The sequence below is a fragment of the Gastrolobium bilobum genome, unplaced genomic scaffold (genome assembly GCF_033153095.1).
Source record: "Gastrolobium bilobum isolate Gb01-03AN ecotype WA unplaced genomic scaffold, APGP_CSIRO_Gbil_v1 utg7396, whole genome shotgun sequence".
Lineage (NCBI taxonomy): Eukaryota > Viridiplantae > Streptophyta > Magnoliopsida > Fabales > Fabaceae > Gastrolobium > Gastrolobium bilobum.
In genome coordinates, this window is record NW_026899269.1 from 383,107 (window position 1) to 399,444 (window position 16,338).

At 32.8% G+C, this 16,338-nt stretch overlaps 3 protein-coding genes across 3 annotated transcripts; all 3 read right to left on the reverse strand.

Annotated features, from left to right (window-relative positions):
- Positions 1-616: 616 nt before the first annotated feature.
- Positions 617-4,217, reverse strand: LOC133289047 (uncharacterized). Its single transcript, XM_061486909.1, has 5 exons — positions 3,844-4,217; positions 2,386-3,304; positions 1,506-1,601; positions 1,142-1,278; positions 617-994 (listed from the first exon to the last, which is right to left on the reverse strand). Exons 1-5 carry the CDS (start codon positions 4,041-4,043, stop codon positions 820-822), a joined length of 1,527 nt encoding a protein of 508 aa, XP_061342893.1. The 5' UTR covers positions 4,044-4,217; the 3' UTR covers positions 617-819.
- A 1,683-nt stretch (positions 4,218-5,900) lies between these two features.
- Positions 5,901-9,162, reverse strand: LOC133289045 (sm-like protein LSM1B). The gene is made up of 5 exons (XM_061486907.1): positions 8,624-9,162; positions 7,443-7,511; positions 7,239-7,354; positions 7,087-7,149; positions 5,901-6,190 (listed from the first exon to the last, which is right to left on the reverse strand). Exons 1-5 carry the CDS (start codon positions 8,682-8,684, stop codon positions 6,113-6,115), a joined length of 387 nt encoding a protein of 128 aa, XP_061342891.1. The 5' UTR covers positions 8,685-9,162; the 3' UTR covers positions 5,901-6,112.
- Positions 9,163-11,150: 1,988 nt separating this feature from the next.
- Positions 11,151-13,317, reverse strand: LOC133289073 (protein NEGATIVE GRAVITROPIC RESPONSE OF ROOTS). The gene is made up of 6 exons (XM_061486941.1): positions 13,297-13,317; positions 13,079-13,154; positions 11,886-12,403; positions 11,591-11,756; positions 11,445-11,505; positions 11,151-11,294 (listed from the first exon to the last, which is right to left on the reverse strand). Exons 1-5 carry the CDS (start codon positions 13,300-13,302, stop codon positions 11,486-11,488), a joined length of 786 nt encoding a protein of 261 aa, XP_061342925.1. The 5' UTR covers positions 13,303-13,317; the 3' UTR covers positions 11,151-11,294; positions 11,445-11,485.
- Between the last annotated feature and the right edge of the window lie 3,021 nt (positions 13,318-16,338).

Genomic DNA, 16,338 nt, shown 5'->3' on the forward strand with positions numbered 1-16,338 from the left:
ATTTCTTACAAAAAATAAGTCAATTTTTGTTTTTCTACAATTTCAGTTCTTTGAAAATACGATCTCTCATAAATTCAATGAAGATCCAATTTAATCCCCAAAAAAAACTAATATGAATATTTTTTTTCTAAGAGTATTTTTTATTAGGACTCGAAAAAAACTTTACTAAAAAAAAGTAATTTTTATGTAAAAAATAGGTTAAACCTAACATGCCCTTAGCGTCACTAGTGTTCCAGGCTCCTCTTCCTCATTAAAGGTCAATAATTAAATAAAAAAAATCCTAAAATTAAATTTGCTATGAATTTAGAAATAAAGTTTGGTCTAGATCAAACATTGTCCGTGAAAAAGAAAAAAATAGATTCAGTTATAGTTTTTCATTAATAAATCACTTGAAATAAAGTCTTAGTGAAGCTAGTGACATACTCTGGACAATCTCAATCCATGGATTAAGAACATCATTCACTAATACTCAATAGTTAAATACTAACATGTGCTATACAGTTGGAAAATTGAAAATGAAAAAGTTCCCCACATGTTCGCTTGTATCCACATGGATAATAATATCTCATAATTGAAGAGAATTTCCTTTGTATTAGTAAAAAGTTTAACTGTATCATACCATTATACACTGGCATCACAGGAACAAGAATTAACTATTTTATCATGTACTCCAAATCTCGTAAGGAAGTGCTGCGTGAAAATGCAACGAATGACAACAAAGAAGACTAATGAACTAAATAAAAGAATAAAAAGAAGAGTCACAGAGCTAATTATCAGGACGGATGCAATAAAAGTACAGAAACAGAGCAATATTGTAGCTTATTCTATCTTGTCTTCTTCCAAATCACCATTTGAATTTACGTTGCTGGCTTGCACTGGTCTAGCATCTGGCATACTTCGAACATCCTTTGAAGAAATAGACGATGGTTTTATAAGGGTCAAAGTAGTATCATCCCTGTCAAACTCATCACTCCCATCATCACGGTAAGCATATCTGTCCAGACGAGAAATAAAGAACAGCAACAACACTTAGAGACAAATTTTGTATGGACAGAATACATAGAAGAAAAAGCTCATCTTGCTCTTGCAGACATTAAAGATAGAAAACAGAAGGATTTTAAGATAGAGGAAGAATTTTTACCGTGTTGAATTTTGAGATGGTGCCCAAAGAGCACAGATAACACACAAGAGAGAGAAAGACAGAATTTGCCAAAAGGCTGGGATGATCCATGCACTCTGCCATTGCTCGTTGTATATATCATTTGATTTGAAATAAAGCTGAAAAAGCAAGTGGGAAGACAAGCACTTGAAATATTGAGAACTGATTGATGAATTAAGTTCAAAAACAACCAGAAAACATCTACTTTGCAGCACATTTCCTGGTGCAAAACTTACAGCTAATTTTAATCCACTGGTTGCATAGACCAATGACCTCGACTCAGCTATCATAATTAGGCCTAGTTAACATATAAAGCAATTGAAATGCGTTTGTGCCTATGGATTACCTCATAACATATCCAGCCAACAGATACGATCACAGCTACTGCCAAAGCATTAGTGAACTTCCTATAAATATCCAATTTTATCATCATCCTTCTGGCCTGTCACGTTGCGCAAGCAGAGAAGAGTCATTTTTTAGATAGTTATATTAAAAGTTTGTGACAAAGTGAATTCTCATTCATCACAGTATGTGGTGCAGCATCACATCAAAAGTGTAAGATAATCAGCCTGATTCGTACAAAAAAGCTATAAAGTAATATAAGATTTATGGAGTAAGATAATCAGGCTCTAATACCTCAAGCCTGGAAAGAATATCCCATTTTTTTTTACTATTAAAAGAAATTGATACTCTAAATTGGCCACTAGTAGTTATTTTCCTGCAGAAATATAGTAAGATTCTCGCAAATATCAAACATGAAAAATACAAACTATTGGCTTACCACAAGAGTGCAGTGTACCGTCCTCTCCCATGTTCCTTCATAAAATTAAGTACATAATATAGCCTATATGCCTTAACATCCTGATCAATTAATTACAAATGAAACCATATATGTATATTTTGTATAAGAATTCACTTCTGGAGTCTCCTGCCAGATAACTGAATCACAAAATATCGCCATGTTGAACATATTCTATCAAATTCAGAAAACATACCATAATAATACCCCTCCAGACAGCTACCTCCCATAAAATGCTTTAAGTAAAAACTAACAAAGGAAAATTGCTAATAGTAATTTTACCAAAGAAGTAAAATTTTGCTTCCCTGAGCAGTACATGTCCCATTTACAAGAAAAAAAACTATTATATATGAGTAAGAAGAAAAGGCTCACGTGATTTTCATGAAATAAATAATATTGTGACAATATACCCTTGCAAGATGAGTACCTGAAGCTTATTTAATGTTGCAGAGAGTGAAGTAAAAATCCAAAGAACGAAGAAAACATCCAATACTGCAGCGGGAAGAACCAAAAACAGTTTTGCCTTTCCAGAAAGATCACTTACTGCACCAACATTTTCTACCAATTCAAGAACTTCAGATGCGAGAAAGAATGTTCCTCCAAGCATAACCACCTTTGATGTGAGCCCGCCAAGGGTAGGTCTCACAACACCATAGCCCATTGAGACGATTAAAATGACCAAACGTGCTACTGTCCGCTTAACAGTACCAAAGGTGACTGCCCATATAGTTGTCCCAGTTGGCCTGATTCCAGTCTCACTGAATTCAGCATAGTCAAAATACCACAGAGCCATCTCAAACATGCCCAGGGTTATCACTAGGGTAATGCAATTCTGCAGTGGAAATACTTCCTTCCAAAATCTAGCATATTGAGAGAACCAAAAGATCCCAAGCAAAATAAATGCAAACGACATGAACTGGTAGAAAATTTTCATAGGTGCCATTCTACCAGGCAGATAACCAGATGGATTTTTCCACACAGTTTTTCCTTCTACAACCAATTCTTTAAGCCTTGGATCACAATGGATGAAATACAAGTTATACATCCCAGTTTTTGTGATTTGTATAGATTTTAACGGCAGCACTGCTACTTCATCATCCACGTTAAAAGGGACACCAAAAACTTGAGGCCAATCAGGATTCTCCGTGGAAGGGCGGTGAATGACCTGTCCTTCAGCACACACACCCAATTTTGCTAGATCACCAGTGCAACAGACAGCCCTTTGACCCCCATAAGCTGAACCACCAATTGTCTCTCTATCTTCAACTTCAAAAACAACAGCTTGAATCGGCCACGAGCTAAAGTTAGAGAATTCCTTGTTTCTACGGAATGTGATCCTTTCAAACCTGGTTTTCATATTACAACAGCAAAGTCCAATCAACAAAATAACATCAAAATCAGCATCACCATAATTACAAAGAGAGTACAAAACAAAACAATGGCTACCAGTGGCATTATAAGAGACATATCATGTTTTGGGACTGACAGCTACAAGAAAACAGTTCTCATCAAATTTCTGGAAATTCTACAAGTATCCATCCAAGCAACTTTACTCTTAAAATCTGATAAGTAAGATTCTACATTTTTCCTATTGAAATAAATTGGGGACTACTGCTATAACAATTGATACTTTCTACCAAGAACCTCACACACACACATACACACACACACACACAACCCTGAAAGCTGAATACAGAAAGTCAACAAACCTCCTAAACTTATCAATTACTTTATTTTTTTTTCAAACTTCTGTAAAACAATTCCGAATCTGGCATCATTACCCAACAAAATCCAATGTACAAGGAACAAACACGTTAAAGGCAAGTGATTTAACCCAACCCCACAAAACCCAGATACGAGAGTGTGAAGGGTGAAGTGAAATGACCGTATATAAGAGTCGCCATTTGAGGCTTTGGAAGTGTCGTTGAGATTGGGAACAGATGAGTAAATTCCTTCGCTGCCTCCATGGACAACAAAGGCGTTTCCTTTGACCACGAAACTCTCACCCCTGTAATCGTGAACCGAAGCTTCAGTGCACACAGATAGCAGCAGCAACAGATACGCAAGAACTGAGACCCAAGACATTTTTTTGAAGGACACCCAAGAGAGAGAAAGTGTTAGGAGAGAGAGAGAAAGAGAGCTCCGGATCTATGGAAATGATGAGTCTTCTTTGTCTGAACTCGTAACTGTGAAGTGAGAGAGAGAGAGAGAGACAGAGAGAGAGAGAGAGAAGAAAAGTCTATGAATTTGATGAGATTGAGCTTCTTCTATTTGAGAAGAGTGTCTTTGAGTTGGAACAAACAGCCAAAATTGAATTAATTACTAAAAAAAGAAGAAGCTGAAGTGTGTTTATCTGAGGAGGGTGATTAAGGGAATTGTACGAGGTATTCTGCTTATAAGGAAAAAAAAGTATAATGTTATTTAGATAACTTTATCTGAGGTTTATCGAAACGGCGTCGTTTTGAGATTAAAAAATTAAAAAATTAGAATGATAGAGACTATTATAACTCTGAAATAAATTAAAATTACAAAAACACCATGATTTTTGCCCCAAAACGACGCTGTTTTGATAAACATTAGATAAAGTTATATAAAGTAACTTTAGAAAAAACAAACCCAATAAATAATGCTTAATTTTTTGATGAATTTTGGTGAATTTTAATAGGAAAATAATTTTATTTTTTATATATACATAAAAGTATGTGAGGATATATGAATAGAAAAGAGAAAAAAAGTTAAAAAAATAATATCTGCCTCATATATATATATATATATATATATATACTTTTATATATAAGAAATAAAATTATCTTTTGCAACATGAAAAATATTAATCTCATTTTAATAATGACTAATATACATTAGTTAGCAAGCACATTAATTGTATAAATGCAATGCAACATGTATTTGAATGTGTATGCTACAAGTCTATGAAGCACCTACACTTCAAAAATCCTGACGTATCGTGTCTGACACTCCCCGACACTCCGACACTCCAAAGACTCAAAAAAGGTTCAAAGATTACGTTGCGTTGTATTTTGAATTCTAACTATTAGATTCGTTAGATAATAATTATGATTTTATTGAGTTTAATATAAACGTTTGAGATATATTATATTTCTTTGCAAAATTGATAGGGTATTATAAGTTTATCTTTTTTTTTTTTGTTAAATTATTGAATACTAAATATAATATACACTATATAAATTAAAAATATTATATAATATCAAAACGTGTTCTAACATGTCAAAATTTAACATTTTTTAAAATTAATACGTCGATATATCATGTCCTACCCCGTGTCACCTTTCGGTGCAACATAGCTACAAGTAACAACATTATTCTTTTAAAAATTAGGCTTTGGGTTGGAAGGTCAAATGAAGGAAGCCCCATCTGCGGACACTTTTGGGTTTGGTTTTGGATTGTCTGAATCACCACACCAAATACAATGTTTATGTAATATGAGAGTAATAAATTTACTACTTTAAGTTTTATTATTAAATCAGTGTGATGTGTGACACAAATTTAATTTCTATAATATGTCATATTCTCATCGAATTAATGTAGTTTTATATTATTGACTCGATTCTCTCCCCATTTTTCTTGTTTTTTTGGTTCGTGCAGGACATTACAAAGGTTGTCGGTGTCAATATATTCATAATTATAAATAAAAAAACTAGTCGTTTTCATTTATTTTTTATTAATGATTATAGTTGCCTTTAGTTATTAATATCACTCCTAAAAATAAAGAGACATGCCATAAAGAGTAATTGCTACATTTATTTTACTATTATCATCATCTATACAAATATAACATTTAGTAGACATTTAGTAGTGTAGAAATTTTAAAGGAAGAGGTCCTATTTTGCATAGTTAGGAGCCTATTAAATTCCTAATAAAAATATAATTCATGGACTAAAATCATGGTATATTATTTGACAAATTTTTTTTTTTAAAAGAAAGGAATAGTAATATTCATTCCTGGGTCAAATATTACACAAGAAATTTCAACAATGTTCATAGCTCCAATGACCATGAAATGTAACAATGAGCAAAGGCAACACTAAGCATAGAATACAAAATAAAATAACAGAAGAACAGCCGCTATAATATTTGCGGACAGAGAGGAAGGATGAAGAGGGTGGAGAGCAAGACTAGTCCAAGTCAAGGAATTCCATTCTTTTCCTCATAGTCCCTTTCAGATCTGAAGCATCCCTTTCTGCTTTCTGTGCCTTCAAAATCACAGTTCCAGTCAAGATTAGATCATTTAACTACAGTCTACAAAAATGAGTTATTTCTTAAATAAAACCAAATTATAGGACTATAAAGGGAAAACCTAATTCCAAATCATAATAGAAAAACAAATGGACCAAAAAAAAAATCACAAAAATTAATTAAAATTCATAAGAAATAGTCCTGGTCAAGGCTAATACGACCACTAGAGATTTTATCAAGCATGGTTCACTTATACAGGTAAATGAAATTCAATATTCTATTGGGAAGACAGCTCTAACTTCTGAACAGTGTTTAATATTTTTAAGTTCTACTGCATACTTTCAAGCTGTTGACTAATAATTAACACATGCAATAGCTAAATTCCATCTTACAGTTAAGGTCGGTGTCGAAATCAAACCCAGGAAAGATAGGATATGGAAGGGCTTATCTCAATCATTCTCTAATGCCAACACCATCTATAGAAAGAAGACAACTACAACGACATCCTTACTAACTCAATGGCTAAAATTTGGCAGGCAGAGTTCATGCATAAGTATTTTTCTATAAGCCCATCCGAATGAGCTCGTAGTTTGTCCCATCAATTTCTTGTTCATAATCGTATAATTTGCCCATTTTTTTCCCAGTCAAGGTAGCTTAACTAAAATGATTAGTAATAAACAAAAGTACACAATTTGTTTCATTCAAAAGTGCTTTATATGTTCATGACATAATTTAGGTTTGCAAAGAAAAGTAGTAAACCAATGAAATTATGACAATGATGGGCACCATGACAATGAAAGGCCAGGTCACAACATATTATTATCTTTACTAAATTGAGGGAAAGAAAAAGTGACAGAAAATAGACATAAAGAACATCAATTAAATAAAAAAGGGTCAATTTAGGAATATTTACCCTCTTGATTTCCGTTGTAGAAACACGTGTCATATGTGGGGGAAGTTCCTCCCTCTCCAAGTCCTAAAAGTTGAAAGACATTTGATAGTAAAACTGAGATTGAAAAGTAGAAAATATTTTCAGATGCGAAGAGAAATAATTAGCAATCATACCAGCTCACCAATTAGAACTACATTCTCCCCACGGATTACATAGAGACCCAAAGGTATGTCACAATACAGTTCACCAACAATAACCCTTTCACAGGCACCCTCAAGAACAGCATTAGCTGCATATTATTGATAGGAATTTTAGCAAGTCAACCTATATCATGTCAAAGCATTACATAATTTGAGGAGAAGATGAGAAGTTGGTACCAAATTGATCAAAAGAGCGAAGTGTGCCCATGAGCTTTCTACCATCTCTCAGCAACACAAGAAGTTTCTCTGCAACAACAAATAGTTTCAGGCCATAAAAATTGATAAGAAATACAAAATCAGTTTAACCTTCATTGAAAACCCAGACTTATTCACCACTTCCAAGTTCCAACTGGTTTTGTCACTTTGAACAATATATAGACAAAACCCCTTTCAGAAAGACTTGTATACTAGATATGCCAGAAGCAATGTAAAATCAAGACTATTCATTCACACAAATTACAATTCCAAAGCAATACCATTTGCATCTTTATCTCACCATGACAAACGATAATTAATGAATAATACATTCTTAACCATTCACCTTTGCAGGAGCGAGACTAAAGCTTTCTGGCATTAAGAGGTATAACAACTATAGAGCAAAAACGTCAGAGGTCCAGTTTAATTGGCAGTATTAGTGGATATTATGGTAAAATTGAGGAAGAACAATACTATGCAGAATGGGATAATGAATATCCCCAAATCAAAGGAAATAAAAGGAGGTCAAAACACTGGAATTTTCACTTCTCTTTACCCTACATGTTATAAATGTCATCTCCTAGGATTATATCATACCAAGCATGTCTATTAGTATAGTTCTTAATTTATTTACACTGGAGGCTCTTGGATATCAAGCTAATCATATTCCCTATCTTATTACCATTTATATTTTACTTTTCACACATTCAGCAGGTGAGGATTATCATTATCACATGTTGGAAGCATGGAAATTTTTGCTTTTACATGCATAGCTCATAACAAACATGCATAATAGTCATCTACTATAATTTGAAAGAGTACCCCTTCCCTTCCCCCACAAAATGGTCATGACTAAAACAATAGTCAAGCACAATTAACACATAACAGCCCAACATAAGATTCTTAATGAAAATTGAATCAGCAGCTTCCACAGAAACATGGAACAAGTTGAACATAAGAAAAGTAATACAAATCTCTCCTTCCTTAGCTTCTTACTCGTTTCCAACCAAGTTCACAACTTTTTGTCAGTAAAATTTACACATTACACAAATAAAATGCCTTGCACTACTATCTAAAGAGTCCAATATTTCTCCAACTAAAAATTTCAAGTGCATATGAATATGAGAGAGAGATAGAGAGAGACAGAGAGAGAGAGGCCTCACTGTCAAGATAACTGGCAAGTGAAGTAGAAAGGTAGATATCCTCAGGACCTGCCCAAGACATTATGCTTTTTCGGTATCTCAAAAACCACCGAAAAATTTCCCACTAACCACACCAATGGCATTGCCAGCACTAATTCAACTCTCTTACTTCACCCCAATCACTTCAACATTAATTCCCAATTCTCCAACACAGTTTTTTTTTTTACTTGAAAAAAAAAAACCTAACTTTTTGCAAATTAACGGAACGAATAGACCTTAAGTTTCAGATCGAAATCACAGAAGGTGAATAAAAGGGAAGTCTCTAGAAGATGAATGGAATTATGAAAGTAGGTGGTTTGAAAAAAAAAAAAAAAAACCCAGAGATCCAATCGCAGCGAATGAGCGGAAAGAGAGAGTTTTTGAAAGGAAAAGTGAGAGAAAATGTGGGAAAGTTAGAAAAACAGAAAAGGGGTGGTTTAATTTTTCTAGGGTTTGGAGATTGAGATTTGAGATAGTGAAGCAGGTGCTGCTTCAGCCATTGGTTTTGGTTGGGGTGTTGAATTGTACCATCAGTGCTATCAATTCATTATTATTGCATATGTGTTTAACCATCTTATAATCTTATTAATATTTGGATTTAAGGTTTATCCGATTTATTATTATTTTTCTTTTGAATTCGACAATTAATTTTTTCTAGATGTAAAAATTATTGAAGTGAATTTTGTCTTTATCAATAACTTTTTTTCATACTCATGGTCAAAACTGTTAACATTGTTTTGGAATTGAGATAAAAAAAATTATAATAAAAAAATTAATATAATCTCAACATGATTTCAGAATCATAGGAGATATAAACAGTAAAAGAATCAGTGTTAATTGAAAAAAATGTAAAAGACTAATTACAATGATGGTTGGCGGGTACGATCCATCAATAACCACAACAAGATTAGATCTGATTTATTTTTTTTACCCTCCTATATTTGATTTATTAATAAATTATTTGTATGATAATAAAATTTTGTCAAAGTTTGAGCGATCGTATGCTTGACTTTGAAATGGGAAAATTGTTAATCTACTGTGCTATGAAATCTTAGATGTTACTTGCCAAAGTCTAATTGAAAAACAGACATTATTTTCTTCTTAAACCTTTTACGAAAAAATAATTAAGATGAATAACTTATGAAAATGTTTTATGATCAAATTTTATTGATAAATTCTTGCTGAATTTTTTAGCGATTTTTTTTTTTGTTAGTTGCATAGAGTTATTCATAATTTGTTGCTGATAAGTGATAAGTTTAAAGCTTGATTGATGCCGACTTTAGATTTTACAAATACAATGTAAATGTTGGGAGTTTGATATGTATGATTTTACATGTGATTCTCAAAATGTAATGGAATATTAAAAATAAAAAAAATTCTTAGGAAAGTTCATTTATTGGTCACAAAAGTTTTAATATCATGCTAATAAATTTGAGTTTTATAAGAGTTATGTTATAGGAAAAGTGATTATGTAATGTTATAGAAATTTGTTTTGCATGCCATAATTTCTTTTTTTTTCTTTTTTCTTCAAAAAGTGTGGGTCCCATAAAATATTGTGTATGTAGAAAAATTTGTTGTATTATGTTAAATGACAAATGCAATTCTTGAATTGTATTGTCTTTATGCAGTAGAAGATGAAAACTTTTTCCTGCAGATATCATATATAATGTGCTGTCATCTCTTTTATTTTTTTTCTTGTATTTCTTGGTGGGTCCCATTTTTGATTGAGTGTGTAGGGAAAAAAAAAAAATTTCCTATTGCAGAAGAGTCATATTCCTCATTTATAAAACTAGTTAATCTTAAAAAAAAAAAAAAAAAAACTATGCTTTTTGGTAAAGTTTTTAAAGTAGTTTTTATTTCTAACAAGCGTAATTGAATAAATACACTTCATTGTTTTCAAGTGTGTTCCATTGATACACACTTCTCCAAGCTCTCGTATGTTCGCATAATTATATCTCCAATACCTTAAAATCTAAGGCAAACAACTTGTTTTCAGGCTCAGGTCCCAAGATCACTCTCTTTATATGCAAAATAATTTTTTTACAAATTCAGAAAATTTTAACAAAGAAATAATAAAATGATTGTATAAAAAGTATATGCTGCCAAAATAGGAATTTCGGTCCAACTCATCTCTATAAACATAATTAAATTGTATCAGTCAATAGATTTGCTTGAATGTTGTAGATGCTACTCATAGAAATTGGGTCAACCTAGAAGTTGGTCATACTTAGCAATCTTTTTTTCTGAAAGTTTAAAATTTGCAAGCATGTTCAGAGACTCAGCAATTGAACAAGATCAAATATATGTATAATAGTAAGTATTATTGATTTCCAACATGTTACAAGGAGATGAAAGCACTTAACAAAGTGGAGTAAAAATAGGATGAGAAAGTGTAGAATGTCTAGCTTTGCCAGTAGATATCAGAAATCCAATGTATGAATTTCTATAACATGAGTTGCTCCGCATTCACAGACACAACCATGAAAAAAAAATAACGGGAAGCCCCGTTAGCAAAACAGAGATGTTGCTATGCACCACTCATTTCTTGGTATAAGATCACAGATAAACTTCTTCTAAAAAAAAAAAAAAATGTGAGCTCCACTTCATACCCCCCATCATCATGTACTTAAGACCTTTGACTTCTTTCTTGAATCTGAGGTGAAAAAGAAATTGTCAGTTTGCAAATTTAGTTAGTGTCATGAATTTGATATACAACTCTTGGTATAAAAATTGATGATTGGAATGAAAATAATAATAATAATAATAAGAGTGTCTTCTGTATTCACAATCTTGACTAGCTTACCTGAACATGTACTAATAGAACTAGTAAAAATTGAGGAAGGTTTATATCTCTAGAACAATATCTGCAAGAAGAAAAAGGATACCATTAGTTTGTTCCTCTTATGTCTGGGATTTTGGATTGGTATATAAATTGCATGATGAACTTACATTCAGAATCAGTCTTGACCCATTTACAGCCATCATCAGTTCTCTCCTCTGGTTCATCCTCATTCCTTTTCCTTGTTATCTTCTTGTCCTCTAGGCACTTCTTCATCAATGATGCCCGAGAAGGGTTTTGGGAGTAAATTTTCTTGTGAATAATTGTCCTTAAAAGCTGTACATTTTATCACAATGAGAACAATAGAAATAAAAATTGGAATAGCATATAGTCAGCCATATACATAATAAGATGGCAAATGAAAGGATATCAGTAAGGGGGGTGTGTCTCAAAACAAAAGGGTACCTTCTCCATTCTTGACTCTTGAAGGGTATCTCTAAGGGTAGGTGCAGGTGCAAATCCACTTCTACAGACAAAAATCTTCTTCAATAGGAAAGAAATAGATTTCTTCCCAATTGCTTTCTTGCTGTTATCTGCACAAATGTCTTTGCACTTACTAAGTATGACACTAAGTGTCTTCTCAATATCTTCTTCTTTGGCATCTGATTCACTGCAAAGCGCATTGCTGATTCTCCTATCAACTTCCAAGCTTGAAGGGCAATTAAGAAATCTGTCCAATGGAAGCTCAGAAATTTCCTTTTCCACATTTGTTTTTCGTCTCAGGAGTTTAGTTAGCTCCTTTTGTAGTTTCCCAATTTCTTCAGGAGTGAAGTCTGCTATTTCCTCTGATGAGGATGGATCCTCTTGTGCATTTTGGTTATCCAAGTTTTCTTGAATTTCTTTGTTATTTCCAAATGTTCCAATTGCTAGTAAACCATGAGGCCAATCGCTGAATTCTTCTCGAGGCTCTTGTTTTCCATGATCTGTGCACATAACCAAAAGAAAACATTCTAAGGTTCCCAATGAAAAGACTATTGTTGTTCAACTGAAAAAGTTTACAAATACCCTTTGATAAGTTGACCTCGGATCAAGTTACTTATCAGATTCACTTTAATTTGTGTTTTTGGTGCACAGGTCAATTAGAAATTACAACTACCAGGATGCCAACATGTTAGCAGAGAGTTGGATTTGTTTATCAATCAAAATTTTGAGTTCTTAAATAACTAATAACTAATAAATCAAATCTTACAACATTAAATAACTAATAAATTATTCTCCAATCTTAAAGTATAAATCATTCTTAAATATACGCATACCAATTTATTTAACCTTTTTAAGTTCTTAACACCACTATATCAGAGATACCTTTAATATAAGTAAGTTTATTTCTTACTAGTCTTTTGTTTAATTGGAAACTATGGGGGGGGAAAAAACGATATTGAAGAAAGAGAGATTTATAAGTAAAATATATTATACATGTGAACATATGTCTCCTCCCTGTCTTTTCTTTTATGTTTCGGTTTCTGTCATCCTTCCTTCAGAGAGAAGTGTATGTTTTTTATGTGTAACAGCCAATAAGAATTCTCAAGTCTTATTGTTGCTTGAAAAATCATGCATTAACTGAGGGAAAATCTACATAAAAAAGAATGAAGACTTACATGTAGTGGTTGTATATGTGTTTGGTTTTCTGTTCTCTTGTTTTCCACCAAATTTATTTTGCATCCAGCTGAGGAACTGCAAGTGAAGAAAACATCTTGGTCACATTACAACAACACTTTTATAACACAAACTAAATTAACATAACCATATCTCTCTCTCTCTCTCTCTTTCTTTCACACACAAACATACACACAGATAGTACAGTAGGAAAACTTACCTTCATTGTGTGAGAACTAAGGCTAGTGATAGGGGGGATGAATGAGCTTTTTGTGGAATCTGAAAGTTCTAGCTAGCTAGCAATAAATATATAACATGAGGAGAAAAGGTGGTAATGATGGTTGGATGATACTTGATAGTGACAGTGAGAGAGAGAGAGAGAGATATAGAGAGAGCCAGGTGTCACTTTTGAATTAGTAACTAGTACTAAAGTTCCTTGAGAGCAGATCTTAAAAGCCAATGATAGTTGAGCTTTGGAATTAGAAAACTAAGATGGAATTTGATGAATTTCATGGCCAAATTGAGCTACCCTGATTGGCCTAATTCACTTGCTATTTAATCTTTTCATCCTTCCTAATACGTGTCTCTGTATCTGACCAAGTATTTCCCCTTAATTGCTTCATTCCATTGTTAAACTATTATTACCTTTAATTTTTTATACCTGTATCCCCATGTATATATACAAACACACGTATCTTGAGTTGCGATATATAAAATCATTAATGTAGCTTCACCCAACAGCTTAAACTTTTAGGTTGAATTGGTTCTTAACATGATATCAAACAGGTAGATGGGTCTGTGCATTGTCCACCCTTTAAGTCTAATGGGCTATTGTGTGAGGGAACGTGTTGTGAAATTTCTTTCTTCTCACAGGTAGGTGGGCTTGTGCATTGTCCACACTTCAAGCCCAGCCCAATGGCTCTCGTATGAGGAGGCGTGTTGAGATATATAAAACTATTAATGTAGTCTCACCCAACAGCTTAAGCTTTTGGGTTGAATTGATTCTTAACAAGATATAGCATAAAAGATGTTATCATTTATGTATTCTTGTTACTTTGTAATTCGTTTGAATTCTCTTCCTTTACCAACAACACATGGGCGAGAATATTTTTGCCGGGTATTACTCTAAGTGGGAGTCTTGTGTCACTGTTTTAACCATCAGATCACATAAATGTTGATCTTCATAAGATTGCAATGATAAAAGTGGAACTAATCTCTATATACAATCTTAGTAGTGACAGTCATGGAGGACAGTCCATTAAGAGAACATGTAAATGTTTAAGGATATTATAATTTGACGGTAAGGGTTGCATATCACAAATGTAGTAGCAACCACTAATTAATACGATAAAATATGTGCCTAAGCCAGATCTAAAATTTTCCCTTAATAGATATTTTGCTAATTAACGTGATGTGATAAGGGCACGTGTCTTTAAACATGGAAGGGCATGTATATAGAAGGAATCCTTTTTTATTTAACAATTGACTACTAATACAGTTTATTATTAGTTGGCATAAAAACAAAAGGAAAAGGACTATTGTAGTCCTGTGAATGAAATTATAAAGTGTAGAAACCTGTGGAAGACATGGACAAATGATTTAACCTAGTGCAAACGAGGTATGGGCAGCCGAGAAAAACAACTCAGAAAGTGAGGAAGAGCACCCACGCTTGCATGGGAATGTCTCACACTTACCGGACCAATTCCTTGATTTCACCTGCTCCAAATAACTTATGCTATAACCCTAGTAAACTAGCTAGTGCTTTTTTTTTTTTTTAATAAATCCAAGGGTATCTTCATCTCACATAGAACGAGACTAATCTCCTTTCACAGATTGAAAGGACAAGGATTTCTCCGTTACATACAAAGTGTGTCTACCAAGAGTCGAACTCAAGCCCTTTAAACTCACAGCCCAAAACCCTTGGACTCAGCACCAAACCGACTCAGCGACACCTTGCAGGTACTAGCTAGTGCTTTTAGGTGTAGTACATAGTGTGCATAACTAGAATTACAAGGTTGGGATTAATGTACAAGTTCGATGATTCCAGACAGATGACCTGTGACAAATGTAAAAAGTGCTTTTAATATTCCTTCACACATTCTCATTTTAATGCAACTTGTACATACTAGCTACCACACCATTTTCCTTTTTGATTTGATATATCCCTGCAATTTTCATTAGCAAATTGTGTTTCTCATATTGCATTAGGTAATTTATCTCACACACTCACACAACATATAAAAAAGTAAGTGAGACTTATTAAAGAAAAAAGAGAAAAAAAAAAAGTGAATCTACTCATTTTTTATATATTGTATAAGAGAAAATCATTTCATCCAACATGAAAAATATATTTCCTTTAATTTATTTCAACTTTAACTACCTGAGTGATTACTAACCTTAATATTTCAGGTAAGTATTTTTTAGAGAAAAATTCACCAATGCCTCTGTGATTTACTCCAAAATAACAAATCCCTCTGTGATTTTTTTATTACATATATCTCTATGGGTTCTAAAAAGTAAAAAATCACAGGGGCATATATGATAAAAAAAATATATATCTTTTTACAAACCACAGAGACATATGTAAAAAAAAAATCATATGAACAGAGGTAATTTTTGAATAAACCACATGGGCATTGATGAACTTTTTCTTATTTTTTATTAAATTGAAAATAATTATTTTCAGCAAAAATAATAATAATCCTATTTTATGTTTTATGTTTTATGTTTTATTTTTTTTATTTTAGGTTGGAAATTTGGAAGGACATGCATACCATGAGTCCATCATGGCGTGGAGGCAGATGGTAACGACAACGTTATTCCCATTATCTTCTGTCGGACCAACGCGTGTAGTAAAGGGGTTATTATAATGGGATATATTTTTCTTATGTTGTAGGAAAAGAATTACCTCATGTTGTAGAAATAAAAGTATAAGTGGGACCCACATGTAAGAGGAGAGAGAAAAGTGGTGGGACCCAACCTTTTTTGTGTGTGTAGGAGAGATGTTTATCTCATGTAAAATGAGATAAACATAACCCTATTATAATTTCATGTATCTCGTTCTCTAGTTCCAACAACTACTTTTCCCTAATTCTAGCAGATTTAGCCATTACTACTGAAATTAGTTTTGTTTTTAATGTTATTTTTTATAAATATTTTGTAAAAATATCATCTTAATTTTTGAAATAGAAAATATTATTTTTGCAAATAACTTACGCAAAAAGTGATAAAATAATTAAGAATATTATTCACATCTGATGAT

Excerpts from the sequence above, each read along its gene's own strand:
- LOC133289047 (XM_061486909.1), bottom strand. The coding sequence starts at position 4,043 with ATGTCTTGGGTCTCAGTTCTTGCGTATCTGTTGCTGCTGCTATCTGTG. Across the intron at positions 3,305-3,843 it reads AATGGCGACTCTTATATACG|GTTTGAAAGGATCACATTCC; the intron begins GTCATTTCACTT and ends TATGAAAACCAG. Across the intron at positions 995-1,141 it reads CCATCTCAAAATTCAACACG|ATATGCTTACCGTGATGATG; the intron begins GTAAAAATTCTT and ends TCGTCTGGACAG.
- LOC133289045 (XM_061486907.1), bottom strand. The coding sequence starts at position 8,684 with ATGTCTTGGGCAGGTCCTGAGGATATCTACCTTTCTACTTCACTTGCC. Across the intron at positions 7,355-7,442 it reads TCGCTCTTTTGATCAATTTG|CTAATGCTGTTCTTGAGGGT; the intron begins GTACCAACTTCT and ends AATAATATGCAG. Across the intron at positions 6,191-7,086 it reads CTACAACGGAAATCAAGAGG|GCACAGAAAGCAGAAAGGGA; the intron begins GTAAATATTCCT and ends GTGATTTTGAAG.
- LOC133289073 (XM_061486941.1), bottom strand. Across the intron at positions 12,404-13,078 it reads CACATATACAACCACTACAT|ATCATGGAAAACAAGAGCCT; the intron begins GTAAGTCTTCAT and ends TTATGTGCACAG. Across the intron at positions 11,506-11,590 it reads GGTCAAGACTGATTCTGAAT|ATATTGTTCTAGAGATATAA; the intron begins GTAAGTTCATCA and ends TTCTTCTTGCAG.